General features: G+C 48.0%; 1 protein-coding gene across 1 annotated transcript; it reads right to left on the reverse strand.

Annotated features, from left to right (window-relative positions):
- Positions 1 to 2348: 2348 nt before the first annotated feature.
- IL17RB (interleukin 17 receptor B) lies at positions 2349 to 17460 on the reverse strand. Its single transcript, XM_003409837.4, has 11 exons — positions 17392 to 17460; positions 14332 to 14356; positions 13516 to 13656; positions 11734 to 11861; positions 11224 to 11350; positions 9087 to 9134; positions 7753 to 7895; positions 7343 to 7408; positions 6257 to 6356; positions 5082 to 5180; positions 2349 to 3715 (listed from the first exon to the last, which is right to left on the reverse strand). The coding sequence occupies exons 1-11, from the start codon at positions 17449 to 17451 to the stop codon at positions 3183 to 3185; spliced, it is 1470 nt and encodes a 489-aa protein (XP_003409885.2). The 5' UTR covers positions 17452 to 17460; the 3' UTR covers positions 2349 to 3182.
- Between the last annotated feature and the right edge of the window lie 7196 nt (positions 17461 to 24656).

Here is a 24656-nt window from a genome sequence, read left to right on the forward strand (position 1 = left end):
GCATCCTATGCAAATACGATATAGTGCAAGTGATTACCTGTACACTACGCCATCTGGTCAGCAAATGTGGGTTCAGCTTATTCCCTACTTTGGTTAGCTTAGAAGAATGAAGATTTTTACGTGGAATAGAGGGACCTGAAAAAAAGGACCTGGTGATCTACTTCTAAAAAAATATTGGCCAGTGGAAACCTATTGGTAGCAGAAGAACATTGTCTGATACAGTGTGGGAAGATGAGCTCTAAGTCAGGTTGGAAGGCACTCAGAAGATGACTGGAGAAGATCTACCTCCTGAAAGTAGAGTAGACCTTAATGACATGGATAGAATAAAGCTTTCGGGACTTTCATTTGCTGATGTGGCTTGATTCAAAATGAGAACAGCTGCAAACATCCATTAATAATTGGAATGTGGAATATATGAAGTATGAATGTAGGAAAATGAGAAGTTGTCAAAAAGAATATTTCACTATCCTGAAGAACAGCGCTGTCAGTTACAGGACAATATCCATATACCTAACAAGGAAGACCAGTTAATATGACTATTCAAATTTACCCACCAGCCATTAAGGCCAAAGATGAAGAAATTGAAGGTTTTTACCAACTTCTGCAGTGTGAAATTGATCAAACATGCAAACAAGATTCATTGATAATTACTGGTAATTGGAATACAAAAGTTGGAAATGAAGAAGGATAAGTAGTTGGAAATTATGGCCTTGGTGATAGAAACGATGCCAGAGATCACATGATAGAATTTTGCAAGATGGCGGACCTATTTGTTGGAAATAACTCTTTTTCAACAACAAACAGTAACTGTACTCATGTACCTTTCCAGTTGGAATACACAGGAATCAAATCAACTACATCTGTGGAAAGAGACTTTGGAGAAGCTCAGTATTATCAGTCAGAACAAGGCCGGGGCTGAATGCAGACAGACCATCACTTGCTTGCTCATATACGAGTTCAAATTGAAGCTGATGAAAATTAAAACAAGTGAATGAGAGCCAGAGTACAATCCACCTGAATTTAGAGACCATCTTAAGAATAGATTTGACAGTGAACACCAGTGACTGAAGAACAGATGAGTTGTGGGATGACATCAAGGACATTATACATGAAGAAAGCAAAAGGTCATTAAAAAAAAAAAAAAAAAGACCAAAATGGATGGCAGAAGAGATGCTGAAAGTTGCTCTTGAGCGTCAAATAGCTAAAATGAGTGGAAGAAATGATGAAGTAAAAGAGCTAAACAGAGGATTTCGAAGGACAGCTCCAGAAGACAAAGTAAAGTATTATAATGAAATGTGCAAAGTCCTGGAGATAGAAAACCAAAAGGGAAGAAGAGCATGCTCAACCTTTCTCAAGCTGAAAGAACTGAAGAAAAAAATTCAAGCCTCAAATTACAATATTGAAAGATTCTGTGGGGAAAATATTGAACGTCACAGGAAGCATCAAAAGATGGAAGGAATACAGAGTCACTGTACCAAAAAGAACTGGTTGACATTCAACCGTGTTGATAATAGATTCAGAAGAGGGTGTGGAACGAGTGATACCATTTCTGATGTCAGATAGATCTTGGCTGAAGGCAGAGAATACTAGAAGGATGTTTACCTGTGTTTTATTGACCATGCAAAAGCATTTGATTGTGTGCATCATAACAAGTTATGGATAACATTGTGAAGAATGGGAACTCCAGAACACTTACTCTTGCTCGTGAGGAACCTTACATAGATCAAGAGGCAGCAGTTCAAACAGAACAAGAGGATATTGTGTGGTTTAAAATCAGGAACGGTGTGTGTCAGGGCTGTATCCTTTCAGCATGCTTACTCAATCTGTATGCTGCGTAAATAATCTGAGAAGTTGAACCATGTGATGAACATGGCATTGGGATTGCAGAGACTCCTATACAGCCTGTGATATGTAGATGACACAGCCTTTCTTGCTGAAAACATAGAGGATGTAAAGCGCTTACTGACAAAGATCAAAGACCACAGCCTTCATTATGGACTGCATTTCAACATAAAACAAAAATCCTCACAACTGGACCAATAAGGGACATCAAGATAAACAAATTATTGAAGTTGTCAAGCAAACCAGAACACCAAACCCCTTGCCATAGAGTTGATTGCGAAGTTGTCAGGGATTTCATTTTACTTGGATCCACAATCAACACCCGTGGAAGCAGCAGTCAAGAAATCAAATGACGTGTTGCCTTGGGCAGATCTGCTGCAAAAGACTTCTTTAAAGTGTTAAGCAAAGTCACTTTGAAGACTAAGGTGTGCCTGACCCAAGCCGTGGTATTTTCAGTTGCCTTATTTGCATGTGAAAGCTGGAAAATGAAAAAGGAAGACTGAAGTAAAACTGACACGTTTGAATTAGGGTGTTGTTGAAGTTTATTAAATACACTGTGGACTGCCAGAAGAACAAATCTGTCTCGGAAGAAGTACAGCTAGAGTGTTCCTTAGAAGCAAGGACAGTGAGACTTCGTCTCACTTACTTTGGACATGCTATCAGAAGGGACCAGTCCCTGGAGAAGGACATCATGCTTGATAAAGTAGAGGGTCAGCGAAAGAGATGAAGACCTGAGATGGACTGACACCGTGGCTGCAACAGTGGGCTCAAACTACCAACAATGGTGAGGATGGCGCAGGACCCAGCAGTGTTTCATTCTCTTGTACATAGGGTCGCTATGAGTCAGAACCAACTCGGTGGCACCTAAAGACAATAAGCTATTGCGTGAATGACCAGAGGCTTCTGGAACTTGGTATTCATTAATTAAACTTAGACTGTTACCAAACTAACCAGTTCTACTTACAGTGCAGTGCATGGACTATTCAAGACTGGGCGTTTGGCTGGAAGATGCTTTATTACTGTATTGTCAGAATGGTCGTGGTTTCCATCATAGCTAATCTTTATTTTTCCATAAAAAATTGAGTTAATATAATTACTAAAAAAAAAAATTATATAAACTAAGGCATATACTTCCAGTATGAGTCCTCTGTAGTCTTATTGTGAAAACAATAAATAAAGCAGTCTACATAATCTTCCGTCCAAGTAGCCTATACGGTAAGCTTCAAGATTATCACAAATGCTTTTTTCCTTACAGAGGGAAACGTGGTAGCGTAGGAAGGCTTCAACATCTCTTGTTCCTCATGGGTGTGCTACACGCAGAGTCAGCAGTTATGGCAGGCTTATGACCTTTTCTCTGATGACACATTCTCCTTGATGTGGAGAAGTTCTTTGCAGAAAGCAGTAGTGTCTTTCATGAGGTGGTACTTGGGGCAGGCATTGAGAGCGCTGTAATCGTCTTTGGTATCAGCATCTTTAAAACAGACCACCATGTATTTGTGCAGACGAGTCTGGCTTCTTAGATCACTGCAGAAGAGGTTGAAGGCAAGGGGGAACAGGTCTTGGGAGTTCTCCCTGGGGCTGCCCTTGCTCCTGCCACAGGTACCGTCACACGTGGTGTTGACATCATTGGAAAGAAGGAAGATTACTTTATCTGCTGCTTTCTTCTGAGTGGTGAGCCACTGCACTGGGCCCATCTCAGCTATTTTCTTTTTCTGCCACTTTTCTAGGATGACTTCACTTCTGCAGTGGTTTTGAAGAAATTCGGTGAAGTAACAAACTGTGTGTTGGAAACATATTTCAGATGGGTAAACCACAAGAACCTTAATGGGAGGCAGTAGGGTGGTATCAGGAAAGGAAGTCTTCTTGATCCTCTCTGTGGGGGACAAGGACATTTGTTACCTGTGCACAGTAAGCATCAGGCTGTCACTCTAGTACACAAACCATTGCTGATAAACGGTCCCTCGCTAGAGACTGATGGCAGAGCACCAGGGACGTTGTTACAGCAAACAGGGAGGAAAGTATCCCGGATAGTCCTTTTGAACACATAGCCTGAAATACAGATGCTTCAAACTTAAAAATGTTTTGAGAGATGTGTTTTCTAAATCCCTATCACTAACGTGGTCCTTTTGGTCAAGCTGTATCTTCTCAAATTCATAGAAACTTTAGGCTTAAAATACTTAGTTTTAGGTAGGTTGTTGTAACTTCAGTACTCTTAGTTTTACGTGTAAACAGGGAGATGTGACCTCTGCCCTTCACATCATGTGTTGAGTTGGGTACACTCAGTTGTTTGTGCCATCTTCTGCCTGCAGGGGGCAGAGTTTTCTTATAGTTCCATAAAGTTGAGTGGTGTCCCATGTCAACCTCTGGGACTTACCTGTGGAATTCTGCCCTAGACTGTCTTATAAAGCAGAAACTATGAAAGTACTGTAACTAATACAGGTCAGACAACATCAGCTGGACATAAGTACTCCTGAGATAAAGCTTCCATATGGCTTTCTTACATTAGAACGCTGGGTTAATCGTTTTCTATCTACAGCATCACAAACAACTCAAAGGGTGGGTTTATATTGGATTTTGTACATGTGAAGGAGAGTTACATTTTTAATGGGTCAGCCTCTGGCCATGTGTCTATATAAATGCCCTGATTTTTGTATTCGTATATTCAATGTGTTAGAGTTTACAAGGACCTTACAGAGCATATGAAACCAAAAGAACTATTCTTAAAAAGTAGGAACTAGCATAGACTACCTATCACAGGTAAAATTCAATTATTAGTCACTTTTTGCCCTTTCCAGTACTTTGTGTAGTTGCCTCAGTGGTAAAAATGTGACAGGTGCCACTCACCAGACCTGGCAGTCCTGATCCCTCACTGAACTTGGTGTACTTGGCAGTTGCAACTTAGTTATTATCAATCTTTTTAGGGGAGCTCTAAGACATTAAATAGGAGCCCCACTGGCACAGTGGTCAAGAGCTATAGTTGCTAACCAAAAGGTCGGCAGTTCAAATCCACCAGCCACTCCCTGGAAACCGTACGGCGCAGTTCTGCTCTGTCCTGTGGGGTTGCTATGAGTTGAACTGATAGCAACAAGGTTGGTTTTGGTTTGTTTAAGGCATGAAATAAATGCAGTCTGACTCTGGGAAATGCCATAATGTGACTGCTTCTGCAGGAATTGTCTTTAAAACACTCTTTGCATTATTTCCTCATTAAAGTCTCTTTAAGAATTGAATTATAACCCTACCATGCCTCCACAGTAGATAGATTCCAACCATGAGCACCCATGTGGCCACCAGCAGAGCCGCCAGGAGGAGAGGCAGCCAGCCTCCCAACACCCTTCTGTCTGGAGAAAACAAAGTTTAGCAGGTGAAAAGCAAATTTATCTCCCACTTGAAAACTGAGATTTTTACTCTACCTTGTAGAAGTTTAGATCCCTTTAAAACCAGAGGCCAGTAGATCCCTAGGGGGGTCTTTTTTATTGGGTGTTTTTCTATAGACTGTCCAGATCTTTCATTAGATTCTCAAAAGACATGTGGGACTCAGGAGATTAAGAAGCAGTCCTCAAAAATCATTGGGATTTCTTATTCCACAAACGCACAGGCACTCGCAAAGTGTGGTAACCAGAGTTTACGTTCAGTTTTTTGTTCTTTGATGAACTGATGTTATTCTTGGTGCAATTTCCTACATACACAGTACATATATTTGGCATTTATTAAAGGCTGTCTTGTTGGACTGACAGGTCCGGGGGCCTAATGCCATTTCTTTCCAAGAATGTTGACGGTCAGGCAGGCTCACACACACAGAAGTGCTCAGGAAGCCATAACCAGGATCATTAGGCCCCTGGATTGCCTTTAGTTTGTTTGGCTGAGATTTTTGAAAATAACACCTGCCAACTTTTGACCCACACCTGGGCTAGTTCAGAAATATTTGTCCACCTGTAACGAAAAAACTAACTGAAACATATCTTAATCCAGAGAGACGTTTCCCAGAACGTGCCGCTCTCAGGCACCATTGAGGTGTGTCTTCTGATGCCATTGTTACTGATTTGTTACCCAAATGTTCGCCGTGTGACCACATCACGTCACAGTAACAGGCAGGCCTAGACCACTGAGACTGATAAGAGAATCAAATTAAAATGCAGTGAACTGCATGTTCCTGTATAAACCCAGTCCTTTTTTCCAGAAGATTCTGTGGCACTCTGAACAGCCATTTTGTACTTTACCCCCGCCCTCCGGCCCCTTGTGTATATCCTACATTGTAAAGGGTCGTGGTCACTCAGACCATAGGCTCTCTGGGATGGCAGAGACATCTTCCTCTGCACCCAGCTCAGCAGACATAGCAGGAACTCTCTCCCTTACACCCCCACAGACATACACTCCTGCCGCAGACTGAATGGGGACACCAATGGTTGGTACTTACTGTTATCCAGAGTGTTGTGGAAACCTGTTTTGGGGCACAGCATAACAGTTCCTTTGTGTCGGATGCAGTCGTGGCCACAAGTACGGAAGTATGGAACCAACTGAGGTAAAAAAGACTCAGTTCACATCATGCTTCAGAGGAAAATGGCAATATTATTCTTACTTCCACCAAAATTTGTCTTCCCTTTTTTTCTGGTTTCAACCCCACTGCTGGCATTCTAAAAGGACATTTTTTCCATGGTCAAAGTCTGTAACAAAGCCCTAGATTCCAAACCCGTGAACCGAGGCAGAAACACCTAAGACTCCCGCGTTCCGAACCTAAACTTTGTGCTCTGTACTAACTTGTTGGTTCCCTTATCCAAAAGGATTAGGACATGTGCTAATACATACACAAATACTTCCTCTAAAACAGCAGAACATGAGTCAGCATCTTAAAACTTGCAGGTCCCCTAGGTCTAGGAATGTCTCAGGTTCCTGGCAAAGGGAGCAGTCCTAATGTGCTGACAGGTGCCTGCTCCCTCTGCTGTGGTCTTCGTGTTCCAGGGAATGAAACAAAGGCCCTTGACTCCTTTGGGTTTGGGTGTGGCTGTGTCTCAGTGGGACCCTCCTCTGTGTCCCCCTATTGTAAACTCAACGGCTGAAGGAGACCCGAGAGCATTTACTGGTCTGACTTCCTGTTCTCCAGCTGAGTGAATTGAGGCCTGAGAGGACAGGCAGTTGCTCTTCAGAGTTCACAGACTGATCTGGGACCTAGACCTGATTTCAAATCCTTTGTCACGTTATTTCACTTGGGGAAATAAAATGGTACTCTATCTCAGAAAAACTCTGAGGCTCTGTGACAGAAAATGGATATTAAAGCACTTTGGGAAGTCAGCAGTCGCTGATATAAGTGAAAGGGACCATAACTGCAAGGTCAGCTTCCTGTGAAGATTGCGACAAAGGATTTCCCTATCAACGTCCCTCAGTGTGGGACTGCTGGCAGAGGCAAATTAGAGAAATTTCCAACTTAAAAGAACTCATCAAAAGCAATTAATGGTGGACCAGTCTTCCTGTGCCCTCCCCTCCACAAAGAACCTCATTAAACTACCTGTACCACAGCACCTTCACTTTCCCCAGTGACTGGGATCACCACAGAAGTCCGGGTTAGCTTGTTCTGTGCAGATTAGCAAGACAAAAGAGTTAAGAGCCAAATGAGGGAACAGATCAGGGACTGCCAATGAAGGAGCCATTCTTCCCAAACCAACTTTTAATTCATTAGACCACGTGTGAATAAGGACTCATTTCGTACTTCCGAAACTGCTACCTTTGGTTGATATTAGATTCACAGTGACATTTCCAAAGATGCCCACAGGGACTTCTCTAATCTGTCAAAGGACAATCCTCTGTTCTCTCAAGAGTAAGTGAGGAAAATCTGCACTCCCCTGGAGTGTCCAAGTTTTTCTTCAATAAGGTGAGGAAGGCTGGAGTTTGATGCTAAGGAAATGAGGGGGAAGATACCTTCCACACAGTCGAAAATCCAAGAACAGCGTTACTTTGAATAAGAGCCATGTATCTGTCTCCAAGGGGACTGGTTGTAAAATTCACTTCTACCATCTTCTCGTTTTTCTTACAAGCAGTGATGTTTGGATCCCACAGACTTCCTATGAGTCAAGAGATAATCCCATAGATGAGTTGCTGACTCTTTTAATCTTTCTTTAAATCCCCAAAGGACTTTACGACATCAAATCTAAGTTCTCAGTCACACATCCAAGAGATAGGGACCTGACTACACGGCACACTTTTATCATTGCTTCAGGAATCTCAAAGTACCTGCTGCCTGAGAAAGTTTGGGAGCCCCAAGTCACTGCTTAGCTAAAAGTAGCTTCCCTGGGCTGAGGGTGGTAGGAACCATGGATTAGATTCTACTACTCACTTCTATTCTTGACATCTGTTTTGAGTCAAAGGCTGGGGTCAGTACTTTCTCTTTGCCAGGCTGGGGAGAAGGACTCACAAGTTAGGGGGCATTTATGTCTAAGATCATAGAGCAAATGAATTCAGGATCAGCACTACAACTACTAGAACATTCTGGAGCTTCATCCATCAGACCATTCTGCCAGCTTTACTGGACGTGAAGAAATAAGGGACGGCCTCATGGCTTAGAGGCTGCTCCGATAGGTTGACTCTGCCCGAAAAAGTCAGTTGTTTCATTCATATGACTTGCAAATAAGGACTGGGTTAGTTTCCAGGAACGTGATGAATAATAGTTTTGCTCACCGAGGAGATCATTTCAGGCTGTCGCTCAGAAATGTCTTTAGGAGTTCGGGGCTAGGATTGATCAAGGCCCTCAGAACTCTCACATCACTACAGATCTCTCTCGGTGGGTAGGAGGCAGGAGAGGAAGCACAGAGCTCCAAGTCCACTTGCCACAAGTAGAACACATGCTGCAGCTCAGTGGGGCACAGTGCAAAGAGGGGCCTGTGGGTGGGTGCCTATAAGATGGGTGCTGATCCCCCTAAATACCACTAGCCTCAGTGACCCTCTATATCACCCAGAAATTTATACAACTCCTTGGAAATTGAACCCTTGGGACTTAGTATCCTGAAAAGGCAGTTTCATGTCACCTTGCTCCACTCCATAAGCCTACTAAGAGTCTGTCCTTCTCCAGACAGGCTGCTGAATTCACTGGGAAGAACACTCGGGGAGTCGGGCACCCCAGGAGCTTCTGCCTTCCCTGAGTGCCTTGGATAAATAACTGGGCCCCTGTGTCCTCACATGTAACGTGACGGATTCAGCTGTCCTGGCTCAAGCTATGGCTTCCTTCTAATAACAGAGCAAATGCCCTGTTTACTCACCTGCCTCGATGCACTTCTTTTTGTATTTCATTATGTGGTCTAGGCAGCCTGGAAATTTGAATGAAAGTTTTTATGTTTTAGAGAAAGGGATGTCTTCTCCACCTCCATACCTTGGCAACAAGTGTGCACACATATATGCTTACACACCTGTAATGAACTAGCAAAACATTCCAGATGTGAGATAACGCATTTATGTGGGATGCCAACATTTTACTATCAAACAGTCACCTGCCCATGAAGTGATAACCAGAGTCTAATTTAAATACAGCCTCTATAAAAAAAAAAAAAAAATTTTTTTTTTTTTTTTTCTATCCAAACAGCATCTATGGCCCCCAGGTGAAGACTCGAGAGACTGAATAGAACCCGGCCATCCTTTACAAGTGGGGTTTGGTAATATATTCAGATACTCCCCACTCCTGGAGGTGGAGCTTATTCCTCTACAACACCCCCCCCCCGCCCCCATCCAGGGTCAGGTAGCACTAGTGACTGGCTTTCAAAGAACAGAGCCAGGGAAGGGAAACATGGTAACTTCACAGTGGAAAAGCCTGGCAAGCGCTGCCTCGATGGAGTGATGAAGGTTGACATCACCAGTGATGTCATGTGCCTCCCAATAGAATGTGATGAGAAGGGCACTTCAGTTCTGTGCTGTTCTTTCCCCAAACCCGCAACCCCAGTCTAGTCATGAGACAAACATCAGACAAACCCAGGCTGGGGGACATTCTACAGGATGGCTGGCTGACCTGTAGACAAGGTTATGAAAAACAAGGAAAAGACTGAGGAACTGTCACCAAGGAGACTAGGGAGATACGACTACGTGCAAAGCAGTTCCTTGGACCGGATCCTGGAACAGAAAGAGGATGTCAATGGGAAAACAGATACAACCTAAATAAAGTCTGGAGTTAATAGTAATGTACCAGTGTGTTTTCTTAGTTTTGACTTCTTAGTACCATGGTAATGTAAGATGTTAACGACAGGAGAAACTGGGTAAGCGCTATATGGGAACTCTGTGTTAGTTTTGCAACTTGTCTGTAAATCTAAAATTATTCCAAAATAAAAAGTTTATTTAAAAAAAAAAAATGGTGTCATCCAGAAAGCTGGGAACTTGTCTACTAAGTTGTATGGCACCAAGAATTCCCTGAGTCACAATCTCAGTGAACAACCAAGTGGCACTTTGCCATTTGGCTTTGATGCTTCAGTGCTTCACCTGAGAGAGACAAGAGGGACTAGGGTGCAAGCAGGAGATCCAGATAGGGTGGAGGGAGAGCTGCTGTGCCTGGCTCTGTGCTGGGCCCTTCACATGCATTATCCTGGCTCATCCTCACGGCAGTCCTGTGTGTGACACTTCAGGTGTGACAGTAACGAAGTGATCCTGTATCATTAAAAAAAAACCCGCTGCCATCGAGGAGATTCCGATTCATAGTGACCCTATAGGACAGAGTAGAAATGCACCATAGAGTTTCCAAGGAGTGCCTGGTGGATTTGAACTGCCAACGTTTCGGTTAGCAGCTGTAGTACATAACCACCATGCCACCAGGGTTTCCTCCTGTATCATAGAACAGGTAAAAAACCCCAGCATTCAACTCAGTCCCACGCTCCCACTCATGGACAGCTCAGGGGAAGAGCCTGGTGGAGGCCACAGGTCTTCAAAGAACCAGCCACATGCTGTTAAACAGCAGACCAGAGAGCCAGGCCTGGAGCAGACTGCGCGAAATGGCATGAAGAGGAGCTGAAGTGCACTGATCAAGAAGGACACGAGTTTGAGTGGCAGCCTCACTTTTACTGTGCGTGAACCCAGGGCAAGGTACATAACCTCATAATTTCTGCCTTTGTAAAAGGGGTCTTTCCCAACCTCTGGGGTGTCGGGAGGCTTAACCAGGATGACACATATCAAGTACTTCACAGTGCCAGGCATGCAGGAACGGAGAGCAGGCTTTTTCCTTTATCCGTCCTGAGTTAATCCTCACCCCCACTCTGTGAGCAAGGTGGGGGGGGGGGTACTATTGTGTCCATATTATAGATGAGCAAGCTGAGACTGGCAAGGCCAAACACTGTATACAGAGCCCCCAGGAGCTCTGTACCAAACCACATAGCAAGCATCCCAGCAAGACAGTGAATGACAAGAATTGAGGATGTTTACCTGGTGAGGTGAAATTCGCAGACCAGGAAGGGCCATCTTCATTTATATTTGCACTGGGGATATTATGGGCCCCAACGAAATAGACTGTGTTCAGCTCTACGGGAAAGCCTATGTAGGAAAACATCCACTGAAAGGCAAAGCAAGGAACCCCTGAATTTCTGAAACGCTGTGCAGCGCAGCAGCAGTCCCTTTGTGTGTTCCCTTCTCATTTATACTTTATCTCCTTAACCCACTGCTGAAACTTGTTACATCTGTTTAGGGAATGGACCCCATACGATTTGCCAGTGAAACCCCTAGAATCAGAGAAGTATAAAATCCAACTTTCCTCGCTTTGCTGAGGCCCAGAATACTGACTTGCCTGGGGCACACAGCAGAGAAGTAGCAAAGTGGTATTCGAACCCAGGAATCCTGGTCCGAGCTCTGTGTCGTAGCTGCCCCCAGCCTGTTTGTACAGGCCATCACCCATGCTCCCCCCGCAAAGGGTCTAGCCAAGTGCCTGCAAGTGCTTACTTTGCCACCTGAGGGTCTGGTCTGACTCTGGAAGGCCTCTGTGTAATTACACCTCACGCAGCTGTAGGTCTGGAAGTTGTTCTTGCTGGTCACACAGATCTTGGTGGCCTTCAACATGAGGATGCTGGCTGCCAAGACAGGCGAGAGGGCAGTGGTTTATTTAGCACTTGATATGTGGCAGACTTGATGCTACACACTCTGTATGCCTCATCTCAGTTCATAGTCATGGCGGTTCTAAAACGTAGGCACTATTACTGTCCCCGATTTACAGTTGGGGAAAGTAACACTTGGGCGGTGTCAAGGAACTTTGCCAAAGTCTGCCTACAAAGCTTGTCACTGGCGAATATGGCTGCCAATTCCAAAGCACAAAGTCTTTCCCCATCACAGATGAGCCTGGACTTCACAGGACACCTGCAAAGGAGACTCTAGCCCTGCAATGTCCTGGGCCTTTTAACAGGAAGAGGCCTGCCTTGGGGAACCCTGCAGAGACCACCCCCCCCTCCGGGTGTCCTCACCAAACCATGCCAGTACTGACTGTACCTTTGTCCTTGTTGATCCCTCTCCCTGGAATGCCCTTTCCTCCCACTCCCTACCTCTCCAGGGCTTACTCCTTCAAGACCCAGCTGATGCAGGATGGGCTCCTCGAGAGAAACCACAAGTTGCCTTGCCGTGTAATCTTGGGGAAATGCTAAGACTTTCACGACGTCCTTCAGGAAGTGGAAAGTAACCCACTACCTGAGCAGCTGCTTTTCCTAGCTTGGGGGAATCATCTTTGGTCATAACTTTTTTCTTCCATGAAGTGTAACATACATACAGGAAAGTACACAGATACAAATGGCCCACCAGATGAATTTTCACACCCACATAATCGGTAACCAGGTTAAGAAACAGCACATTCCAACACCCCCAGGTTCCCCTTTGTGCTTCCATTCCGCCCCTCCTCCACACCCAAGAGTAATTCTATCCTGACTTGTAATTGCTTAGATTAATTTTGCCTGTTTTGGAGCTTTTTGTAAATGGAATCATAATGATATATCTGAATTTAAGTACATATGCTAAGTATGTATATATGAACTCTTGAGTCTGGCCTCTTATGTTTTTGAGACTCATTCATATTGCTGTGTGTAGTACGGGTTGTTCATTCTCGTTGCTGTGTTGGATTCTATTCTATTGTTGGTGGGCATATGAGTGCCTTCCAGTTTTTGACTACTATGAATAGTGCTATTATGAGCCTTCTGGTATGTGGCTTTTGGTGCATGTATGTACATATTTCTCTTGGGTATACACCTAGGAAGAAGCCCCAGTGGTGCCAAAGGTTAAAGGCTTGGCTGCCAACCAAAAGGTTGATGATTTGAACCCACCCATTGGCTCCACAGCAGAAAGACCTGGCAATCTGCTTCTGTAAAGATTACAGCCAAGAAAGCCTGTGAGGCAGTCTGCTGTGTCACATGGGGTCACCGTGAGTCAGAATCAGCTCGATGGTACCCAGCAACAGCATATGCCTAGGAATGCGATCAGCGGGTCATGCAGTCTGCACAGGAAACCCTGGTGGTGCAGTGGTTAAGTCTACGGCTGCTAACCAAAAGGCTGGCAGTTCTAATCCACCAGGCGCTCCTTGGAAACCCTGTGGGGCAGTTCTGCTCTGTGCTATAGGGTCACTGTGAGTCAGAATCGACTCGACAGCAGTGGGTTTGCGGGTCTGCCTTTTTTTTTTTTTTTTTGTAGTCTGCACATGTTCAGCTTGAGAAGACCCCTTGGGCCTCATCTTTGACGCAAACTTACCATCTGCCCGGAGTATCCAGCTTATGTTCATCAAAAGTGAATGCTCCTCTGGGGCAACACGGGTTTTAACAGGTTCCACTCGGAGCTCCCGCAAGTCTCCTGGGGTCAAAGCGTGATGGACCTTCCACTCTGGTGACGGCCCTGGGAAAGGCCAGACTCCCCATAACACTCCCCTTCCCGGCCTGGCTAGTGCCATCTCCTCCAGGTGACCCGCCCCATCCAACTCCACCCCCAGGGCACCACTCCTCCTTCTCTCTGAGCTCACAGTTGAGGTGACTGCTGACCTGAGAGAAATACTCCCAACCTCCCGGCCCAGCCCTGCAGGGCCATTCTAAGTGCCTGTGTGTGCAGGTGGGTATGTGTATGCACACGTATGTACGTATGTGCCATCTCCTCCAGCTCACTCTTCCCGCCCACATTTCCTAGGCAGAAGCCCACCCATTCTTCACACACTGCCATCTCAAACACCCCACCTTCTATAACCTTTTCTTCCTGTCCTCACCTCTAAGCGGTCTCCCTCCCACAGCACTTGCTTTCCTTCTGCGGCGGGGCAGGCATCCTTCTCACCTGGCAGGAGGATTCCCACCCTGCCAATGCCTCCGTTCCTGCCAGAAGCCGGCCCATCTGAACCACCTCTTTGTTCCCCAGGGGTTCTGCCTTGTGTGGACAGAGGCTCCATCCACATCAGCTAACTAAGCTACGGCTCACCCTGCGCCTGGCTGCCGAGGACCTATTATTGCCTGGATTCGGCCCCCTAAGAGTCGAACTGTACCTTCAGTGTAAGAACCCCAATTACCTGTTCCCTAACACACCTACCATTTTCAGAGCTACACTGAATAGTCTGCAAGAGAGAAAGAAAACAAGGGTCATGTTGAGTGCTAAAAAACCACAAGCTTCTTTTTACCTTAAATACACAAGTGACAAACTTTCAAAGAAAAGATGAGCTGCTTCCAGTTCACAGTGTGGAATCAACTAAGTTTCCCCATGGTAGGCAAACTGTGAGGGACCAGAGATTAACCTGCAGTACACCCAGCCCTGAGGCCTGCCATTCACCTCACTTAACCGCCAGAGGTGGATTCCAACTCTCAGGGCCTTGGCCTTCTCCACTATAAGCAGGGATGACTCCAGACCACCATGAAGGACCCTCACATTCCCATGTTTAGCTCTAGGTTTTCAGGACAGTCTGACGTATTAGCTGAGTTTGCTCAGGTTAAGGACTGGCAGTGCTCAGAAGATTAACAGAAGAAATCTAAGAATTCAGCCCATGGAGCCTCCTTGAGCTCTTTAAAATAGTCCTTATCTGATACAAAAGGACTTGCCTTAGCTATTTAGAAAACCACATGTAGTTGTGATTTCAGCATGTTACCTTTTTTAAAGACCTTTCAAAAAATTAAATATCAGTATCCAAGAAAGGCCAGTAGTAAACCCTTTGGACGTAACCACATTTCTTGTCGTAAACCAAAAACCATACTCACTGCCGACAAGTCGATTCTGACTTGTAGCAACTCTGTAGGACAGAGTAGAGCTGTCCCATAGGGTTTCCAAGGCCGCAAATCTATACGGAAGCAGACTGCCACATCTTTCTCCCGCAGAATGGCTGGTGGGTTTGAACTGCCTACCTTTTGGTTAGCAGCCAAGCACTTTAACCCCTGCACCTCCGTGGCTCCTTATCTTGTCATAAGAAAAAATAACGAGTACTTTTTCATTATTTTGGAATAAAATACTGAACCTAAAAGCTATAAATTTAGGCAGCACTAAGTTCCAATGACAAGACTCATTGTGGTAATTCCACCAGTCTGGGACCTGACTCCTCTCTGCCTCGGGGTTTCCATATGCCTGGCAAGATAAAAAGGATGTGGTTCAGTGAATTACTTAATATGGCCCTCCTAGCCATAGTTTTTGTGACTCCCATACAGTGATTCGGTGGGACTATTCTAATAACATGGGATAATGTGGGAGCGGGACCATGCAAATAAGGTGTATGGAACCCTGCCTAGGGAATTGGTCGGTTTTGGCATCACACTAGGCTTAAAAGACAGCCAATCCCAGAGCAGAAGAGACAGAAGCAGAGCACATTCTTCGGACCTGGGATCCCTGTGCTGAGAACCTCCTAGACCCAGGAGACAGAGACAGAATGATGGTGAGAAGTGGCAGCAGAGAAATGGGCAGCTGAACCAGGAGACTGGTGTGAGATGGTGCAGTGGGCTTCCTGGCTCATGGAGCAAGGTGGTTACGGTGGGTGTGCTATTGCCTTGGGGCCAAGGCTTACTGGTGCAGGGGGGTGCCCCCAGCGCTTCTTGGTGGAGCTAAAGAGCTTTCTAACACTTGCCCCAGCAGAGGCCAGGCTGAGGGCCAAAGAGAGACCTGCGTGCAGGCACAGCTGAGAAGAAGCTGTTCTGATCAGAGAGCTGTATGCACAGTTGTTCCTGATCCTGACCACTTCCCTAATAAACTCCATAACTGTGTTGTCTGGGTGGCCATTGCAACGAGTTACTGAACCCAGCAGAGAAGTAGAGAGGGACAGCTGGTGTCCGAACTGGTGAAAACAGAGGGTGGAGGTAAGTCTGACCTCCACCTCAGGGTGGTCAGCTTTGGCCCGTGGATGCTGACAATGATTCTCCGTGCCCACCCCCCCCCCGCCCCCCGCCCCCCACCACCCCGTGAGCCTGAAGAGGAGGTTTGCTGCTGCCTGCAGGCCATTCGTACAGAGGACAAGACTTGACGGTTTGGGTAAGCTGGAATTGGGCGAGGTCACCAGTCACTCATCTTTGTCATCTTTGTCTTTTTTAAAGCTGAATTCCAAGAGTTATCCTCAGAAATATTTTTAAACAATAAACCAGCAAACTAGCTGAGTTCTTGTCAAAGGGCTGATGAGGCAAATTTTAAGCAAAGCAAGGGCTCTAAACTTTACAGAGTTCAATTGTTGGCCTTACAGCAACTAAGGCAAAGGAAGTGATATCTTCCTCTGGTGGAAAAGGCCAAAGGGGCCCCCAAACTGAGGCAAATGGCAAAGAAGGAAGCGAAGACCTCTGGGTAGTGAATGAGGTTTGTCTTTTCATAACCATCAACAAGTACCATCATGCTTTTATGCTGTATGCTATTTAAAAAAAAAAACACTGCCGTACAGTCAATTTTGACTCATTAGCAACCCTATGTAGGGCAAAGTAGAACTGTCCCATAGGGTTTCCAAGGAGGGCCTGGTGGATTCGAACTGCATACCTTTTGGTTAGCAGCTGTAGCACTTAACCACTACCACCAGAGTTAAAGGCAGAGAGATTAATTTCGAATGCTATTTTGGGGATAAGCTTTTTGGTTTTGAGACCCAGAAGGTTCCCCCAACCCTTCAAGGCACTGGGAAAGAAAGGAAACCTGTCTGTGAGTTCATAAATCAACATGGCAGAAAAGGTGGGTGGCGATGGAGAGGCAGTTCTTCTGCCCCATAGGTGAACAGACCCCAAGACCCAAGCAGGAAGAATATCGAGCACGTAGGATATGCTAGGCTCTGTGCACCGCGTTGCAGGCGTTGTGGTTGTTCTGCAGGTGAGTTAGGTTATTACCCCTCCTCTTACAGATGAGGACACCGAGGTTCGGTGAATACAAATGACTGAATCAAAAGCACTCGGTGGCACTTGAGCCCAGGCCTTTCTGATTCCCACGCCTCTGACTCAAGCAGCCTCAGCGCCTAAGCCTGCTCGGCTGGGAGCACCCGGCCGATGGAGGTCTGAAGCCTATCGAAGCTGCACCGGAGGTGCAGACCTGCCTTCTCCAGGTGGCCGTCCACAGACGCCCTGGAACGGCATGGGCAGGCGGGTCGAGCGCCATCAGATTCGGGCTGCAGAGGCCAGAACATGGGAGAGGGGCGCGGCGGGGGCTTACCGGTTCCGGGGACGCGGCACCCCAGCACAGCGCGGCCAGGCTCAGCAGCGCGAGCGACATCGCGGGGTAACGGCGGGCCACTGCGCGGGCCGCATCCCGCAACCTGCCACGCTCTTATCCCGGCGCCCCGGACCGCCCCCTCCGGGCTCCACCTCCCACGACCCCGCCGGGGCCCGCGCACCCTCCCGGGTGGGTGGGAGTCACAACGCCCCTAGCCTTCCGGGACGCCGAGGGATGGGCGGGTCCGAGTGGCGCGGGGCCCTGGGTGGGCAGGGCACGTGCGTGCAGGGAGCCAGGTGTGCCGTTTGCGCCCACGCCCTCGGGCCCGGCGCACGCTGTTCCGCCCCGCTCCAGTCCCCGTCCCAGCCGCGACCCCAAGCCCAGCGGCCCGCGGGTCCCCTCCTGCCCGCAGAGAGCGCGGTGCGCCGGCGCCGCCGGTTGAAGTGCAGCGGCCGCCGCCCCCTCGCGCTCCTCCTCCGCACCAGCAGGCACTCGCAGCACTCTGGCCGAGCTCCGAGGTGAGTAGTGGGGGACGCGCCCAGACCCCCCGGGCCGACCTGTCCCGCAGCCCGCCGTCCCTCCCTGCACGGCCCGAGGGCCGCAGACGCGGAGCCCCGGGCGGCAACGGGCCGAGGGTTTGGTGGGTCGGGAGGACCCGGGCCGAACTGGGGACCCGCTTTACGCAATGGCCGAGCCCCTGGAGACCAAAGGGATGAGGCCGGGCAGTTGAAACCTTACTGAGTTCTTTGAGAGAACTAGTTCCTCGCAGGAACTAAGTTAGGCGTTATTGGAGTAATAGAAATACCCCACTCCACCCCCCGGTGTACTGGTAAATGCTAGTTCTACAAAATGAGGTCTGACTGTAACGCTTTGGTCTCCAAGGCGGAAGCCTGGGCACTGTCGTTTGGAGCTTCGCCTCTCAAATTTCACTGTGCCCAGATCTCAGGGCGCTGCCTAAAATGCAAATTGTGGGCCGGACTCCGCTGGTCTAGGGTGGCCTGGGATCTGCATTTTAACAAGCCCCCCTGGTCATCCTGGTGTAGGTGGTCCAGAGACTACCCCGTGAGAAAGGGCTTGAGGGAAGGTTAAAGAGCTAGGTGGACTAATAATAGTGAAGTCACAGAGGCTGGAACGCGGCTGCTTCAGCTCCTTCCATTAACAAACCACAGGCTTGGAGGTGACCACTCAGGGTCTCCCAAACCTGTAGGCTGGGGTAGCCCTGTTCTACAGATGAGAAGACCGAGGCCTAGAGAGGGATGTGGGACTTCTGGATGGAGTCGTCAGCTCTGGAGAGGTTGTCCTGTGTTTCCTGAGGCCCTACTGTGTGCGTGGAGCAGTGCCCAGCCCCCAGCCTCAAGGCATGCCCTGGGGCTCCAGCACATAGTGTGCATGTGGGGTTGTGGGTGGATTGGTCTGGTCCCTGACGGAGAAGGGTCACTCAAGTGACAGTTTGGCCACTCACTACTTACTGCCTGTAGCCGGGCCACCCTGGGCCCCTTACTCTTCCTCTCTGAGTGGCTTTGGGTCCTGTAGTCGCAGGGTGAGTTTTGGCTCTAAAAGTCTGTCTTTCTGCTCAGCGAACACCTGCTGAGTGCCAGGCATCCTGCCAGGTACTGGGGGTGCAAAGGTGAATGACACAGAACGTGCTCTTGCACTCAGGGTGAGCACAGCAAAGGTTCATGCGCCCGGTCACGGATGCGCAGGTGGAAATAGCCTCGGCTGCTAGCTCGAGATTGTGAACTTTGTCCCCTGAAGCTGAGGAGCCACACGAGGGTTTTAAGCCATGGTCAGTTTTCAGTTTTAGAATGGCAGCCTGGGTGGCTGTGGGGGAGCGGGGGTAGCTCCTCTGAGACCAGTGAGGAGGCAGCTGTAACCAAAATGTGTTTGCTGCATGGATGTCCAAGTCCGTCGTGTGCTGGCTTTACAGCCCTGTGCCAGACCAGACCCTGCCCTGGTGAGCTTGGGGCTGTTGAGTGAGAGCTTTGCGGACAATCAGGGACACAGAGTTTAGGCCTGGAGACGGGGTTTCTGAGTCAGCCATTTATGACCAAAACCAAACAAAAAGAACCAAACCAGTTGCTGTGGAGTCCATTCCAAGTGTGGTGAGCGACCCCGTGAACGTCAGAACTGCTCCACATGGACTTTCCAGTGGCTGATTTTTCTTCTGAGGCTCTTCTGGGTAGATTCAAACCTCCAACCTTTCAGTCAGCAGCCGAGGTCTTCACTGTTTGCACCACCCAGGGACTCCCAGCCATTTGTGGAGGTCGGTTAAATCCCCATGGTGGTGGAGAGAAGAGGACAGGGCCCTGGGGAATGAGAGCTTCTCGGAGGTGAGGATTAGCAGGGGCTCTGCTGGGAAAACCAGGGGTGAGGGCACAGCCTGTGGGGTCAGGCAGGGCTGACCAGGGGTGGCCTGGCCTGAGGTGGGTCCCTGGATTAGGTAGATGGCAGTCGGGGTGGCCTTGGCAAGAGGCGACAGGGTGGGCATAGGAGGAAGTGAGCTCAGAGATGGGAGTGGGGGGTTGTTTTAAGAAAGGGAGAGACTGAGGTTTGTTCTCCAGGAGAAGAAGCTGGTGGGCGGAGGAGAGAGGAAGGGTAAGGCATGTGTGGTGTGGAAGTAGCTGAGCATGTGGCTAGGAGGAGCAGAAGGGTGGGGGGTAACATGGGCAAGGGGCACTGGACACTGAGTCAGGACATGGCCTGGGTGGTACCCGGCACACAGGACTGGGGGTGTGCAGGCACAGAGGTGACACCACCTAGCCCTGGCCCGAGTGCTGCCCACAGCCAGCTCCGCAGACAGGGCTGCAGGGGAGAGGGTGTGAGGAGGGCTCTGCAGACCCAGCTGCTGATCTCAGTGGGCAAACAAGATGTGCCTATCTGTCTTCTCAGGGTTTCTGCCTTGGCTTGGGTGGTCATTTCAAAAGTGTTCCTCCAAGAGAGCCACTTGTTGAATTAAACACGCAGCCTCCTGCGATGGCCTGCAGGAAGGGGTGTGATTTGTTTAAATGCTTAAGCCCAGTAACTTTGTAGCTTTGTAAACTGGAGGCAGGACCACCATGGGTCAGAGGTCTCAGCCCTCCTTCTGGGACCTTGGGCAAGTCACTGCCCTTCTCAGAGCCTCAGTTTCCTTTCCTGTAAGATGGAGCTGGTGAGACAGGGTAGTGGCGATGGCTAAGTGAGGTGACTTGAGTCTGTGAGGGAAGTGGCCTTTGGGTTTGCTCTAACCTCCCCTTCAGTCAGGAATCCTGCAAGGCCTGGGCTGGTGAAAGGCGCATCGGCCTTCCTGAGTGATGAATGAATGCATTCAGATCGTCCCCTCCAAGGCCGCTTCTAAAGCCCACCTACCCTGGAGAGCTGGATGGGCGATGGGCAGGGCCTCTGCCGGAGCCTGGAGGGCTCCTCTGTCCAGTAACCAAGACCCCTGACCCCAGACTCCCTAGGACAGGCTCTGGGCATTGGCTGGGGGTGCAACACCTGGGTTCCAGACTGCCTAGCTCTGCTACTCACTCACCAGCTGACGCCCTTGGGTGAATCTCTTGGAGCCTCAGTTTCCCCATTTGTAACTGCTTGGCAGGTCTGTTGGGAGACTCAGAAGAGACAGGAAATAGGAAAGTAAGGTGAAGGTTTAAACACGCTGTGTAGATTGAGGGGTTGGGGTGGTAGACAGGACAATATAAAAACCGACAAACTAACATCTCTGTGACCCAAATAGGCAGGTTCCCTTGGACCCCAGAGCAATGCCCACACCCAGGTTCTGTCTATTCAGGCCTTTATGTCTCTGCCCCATCTATCTCTGACAGAACAAGGCAATCGGGGTCGTAGACCTATCCTGGGCAAAGCAGGCCTCCACCCACACAGGTGGAATTTTCCACTTCATTCCTCTTGCAAATAAATATTAATCTAAGGCCCTGGCCAGTCAACAGTGGACTCATTGTCTCGTGAGCAGCAAGCCGTTTCTGGCAAATCCTGGCTGCCTCCTAGGGCCACCCTACCATCACCACCACCCTTTGTGCTCCCCCCAGCCCCCAGGTTCTGCTCCAGCTGGCTGGGCTTGGCAGAGTCAACTTTAATGCCAACTCTGAGCCAGAGACCCTGAAGCCACACCCAGGACGGGAGCTTGTGCATCACTGTCCCAGCAAGGCCACAACACTGCAGACATTGACTCTGCTCCAGTGAGCAGGGGCTGGCCCAGGAAAGTCCACAGACATTGGCCACTGTGTTAACCCAGTGTTAGGACTTCACCTGCCAGTTCCGAGGGCAGAAACCAGTGAGGTGACAACCTGAGCATCTTGGTGGTGGCTCTAGTCCCTGGGCCTGCTCAGTCCCCAGGACTTTGCTGTTGGCTTTCAAGTGTGTTATCACATTGGGGCCTTACAGAAAATCCAGAATGCAGAGAAGGCAGGTACTGCTGTTGTTTTCTGAAAGCCTTATCTGGAAATGGGACTGATAGAATCGGCCTCATGGGTTCTTTGGTGGGTTACTCAAAATTTCAGGGACAAAGCAGTTCGCACAGGGTGGGCACATGCAGCAGGACTCTGGAAACGGTCAGTGGTATATTATTTTGATCTACAGTATTTTAATTACTCCGTTATTAGTATTACTGGTAGTTGCAGCGTTATGCGTTATGGATGAGGGGACAATGAGGCTTTGCAGGGAATGAATAAGCATGGCTTGCAGTCAGGCCGGGCTGTGAGCTTCATACAGTCACCACATGCTTTTGGCTTTGAAGTGTGTTTTTAGCTCTTGTTTCCCCTTGCCCTCACAACAAGCCTGTCAAATGGACATCTGAATCCCCATTTTATCAACAAGGAAACTGAGGCCCAGAAGTGCTGAGTGACTGCTGTGGGTCACAGTGTGGGCAATGACAGAGTTGGGGCTTCACTCAAGGATCTTAGCCACCAGCTCTTTTCCCTTCTTTTTTAGAGTAGTGAACCTTGAACATGGATCCCCAATATGTAGAATAGCTAAAATATTGCATATTAGTGTTGTCTTTTTTTTTAGTCATCTAGTGCTGCCATAACAGAAATACCACAAGTGGATGGCTTTAACAAAGAGAGATTTATTTTCTCACAGTATAGTAGGCTACAAGTCCAAATTCAGGGGTCAGCCCCAGGGGAAAGCTTTCTCTCTTTGTTGATTCTGGAGGAAGGTCTTTGTCCTCAATCTTCCTCTGTTCTCAGGCACAGGAACCCCAGGTCTAAGAGACTTGCTCTGCTCCTGGTGCTTCTTTCTTTGTGGTATGAGGTTCCCAACTTCCTGCTTGCTTTTATCTCCTGAGAGATAAAAGGTTGTGCAAGCCACACCCCAGGGTAACTCCCTTTACCTTGGATCAGGGAGGTGACCTGGGTAAGGGTGGTGTTACAATCCTACCCTAATCCTTTTAACATAAGATTACAATCACAAAATGGCGGGCAACCACACAATAGTGGGAATCATGGCCTAACCAAGTTGATACATACATTTTTGGGGGGACATATTTGGATAATTTAATCCACAAGTGTGTTTAAGTTCGTATTTGCAATTTTTTTGTGTGTATGAGAACAGTGATGCTATTTTCCTGAGTACAGCCTTAAAACCAGGGGCCATGGTGCTGGTCAATGTCTTACATCTTACGCTAGCCCCCACCAAACCCACTGCCATCGAGCAAATTCCGACTCATAGCGACTCTATAGAGAGTAGAACTGCCCCATAGAGTTTCCAAGGAGTGCCTGGCGGATTCAAACTGCCGACCTTTTGGTTATCAGCCGTAGCACTTAACCACTACACCACCAGGGTTTCCCAGCTCCTGGTTTATTTCCCCACATCAGTGATAGATGAATTTCCTGTTCACACAAAGAAGTGGTAGGAGTTTTTTAAATGTCTCGTCTTGCTGCCTTAGGGCCTTCTGCAGTTAGTGTTCCAGAAGTTGGAAAGGGAAACAGAAGTGGGCACGTTTGTGAAAGAACTGGCTAACCAATACCTCACTACTGCTCCAGTTGTTGGTAAACGAAAATGCCAGGCAGAGAAGCCCCTACTACCCAGCCGGCCACTCCAGCATGAGTTGTTGCAGGGCCACTGATCAGCTGGGCACTTGGCACACGTGCCTGGGCCTTGCTGGGGTATGGCGGAGTGTGGTCCTCTTATACTGCTGTGATGTGGCTTGTGTGGTGGTATGAGAGCGAATGTGGATTGTCATGGATTGGATTACGTTCCCCCCAAAATGTGCATATCAATTTGGCCGGGCCATGATTCCCAGTATTGTATGATTTTCTGGTATGTTGTAAATCTTGCCTCTCTGATGTTAATGAGGGAGGATGGGCAGCAGTTGTGTTAGTGAGGCAGGACTTAACCTACATGATTGGACTGTGTTTTGGGGCAATCTCTTGAGATATAAAAGAAGGAAGTAGAGAGACAGGGGACCTCATGCCACCAGGAAAGCAGCACCAGGAGCAGAGTGCATCCTTTGGACCTGGGGTCCCTGCGCCTGAGGAGCTTCTGGACCAGGGGAAGCCTTCCTCCAGAGCCGACGGAGAGAGAAAGCCTTCCCCTGGAGCCGACACCCTGAATTTGGACTTGTAACCTACTAGACTGTGAGAAAATAAATTTCTCTTTGTTAAAGCCATCCATTTGTGGTATTTCTGTAGAGAAAGTTGTTCGAGCAGAACAATGGGATACTGTGTGGTTTGAAGTCAGAAAAAGTGTGCATTAGGATTATATATCCTTTTGCCATCCCTATTCAGTCTGTATGCTCAGCAAATAATCCGAGAAGCTGGACTCTATGAAGAACGGGCATCAGGATTGGAGGAAGACTTATCAACAACTGCATTATGCAGATGACATAACCTTGCTTACTGAAAGTGAAAAGGACTTGAAGCAGTTACTGATGACTGAACACCACAGCCTTCACTATGGATTACACCTCAACATAAAACAAAAATCCTCACAACTGGATCAATAAGCAACATCATGATAAACGGAGAAAAGATTGAAGTTGTCAAGGATTTCATTTTACTTGGATCCACAATCAACACCGATGGAAGCAGCAGTCAAGAAATCAAAAGATACATTGCATTAGGCAAATCTGCTGCAAAAGACCTTTTAAAGGGTTGAAAACAAAGATGTCACCTTGAAGACTAAGGTGCCCCTGACCTAAGCTATGGTGTATTCAGTTGCCTCATATGCATGCCAAAGCTGAATGATAATAAAAAAGCCCAAAGAAGAGCTGAGGCCTTTGAATTGTGGTGCTGGCAAAGAATATTGAATATACCATAGGCTGCCAAAAGAAT

The sequence above is a fragment of the Loxodonta africana genome, chromosome 22 (assembly GCF_030014295.1).
Source record: "Loxodonta africana isolate mLoxAfr1 chromosome 22, mLoxAfr1.hap2, whole genome shotgun sequence".
Lineage (NCBI taxonomy): Eukaryota > Metazoa > Chordata > Mammalia > Proboscidea > Elephantidae > Loxodonta > Loxodonta africana.

What these genes read in the sequence shown, in the direction of transcription:
- IL17RB (XM_003409837.4), bottom strand. Translation starts at nt 17,451, where the DNA reads ATGTCGCTCGCGCTGCTGAGCCTGGCCGCGCTGTGCTGGGGTGCCGCG. An exon ending in TCAGTGTAGCTCTGAAAATG is followed by an intron (nt 13,657 to 14,331) that starts GTAGGTGTGTTA and finishes GGCCTTTCCCAG; the next exon opens with GGCCGTCACCAGAGTGGAAG. An exon ending in TGCGAATTTCACCTCACCAG is followed by an intron (nt 9,135 to 11,223) that starts GTAAACATCCTC and finishes TCAAATTTCCAG; the next exon opens with GCTGCCTAGACCACATAATG.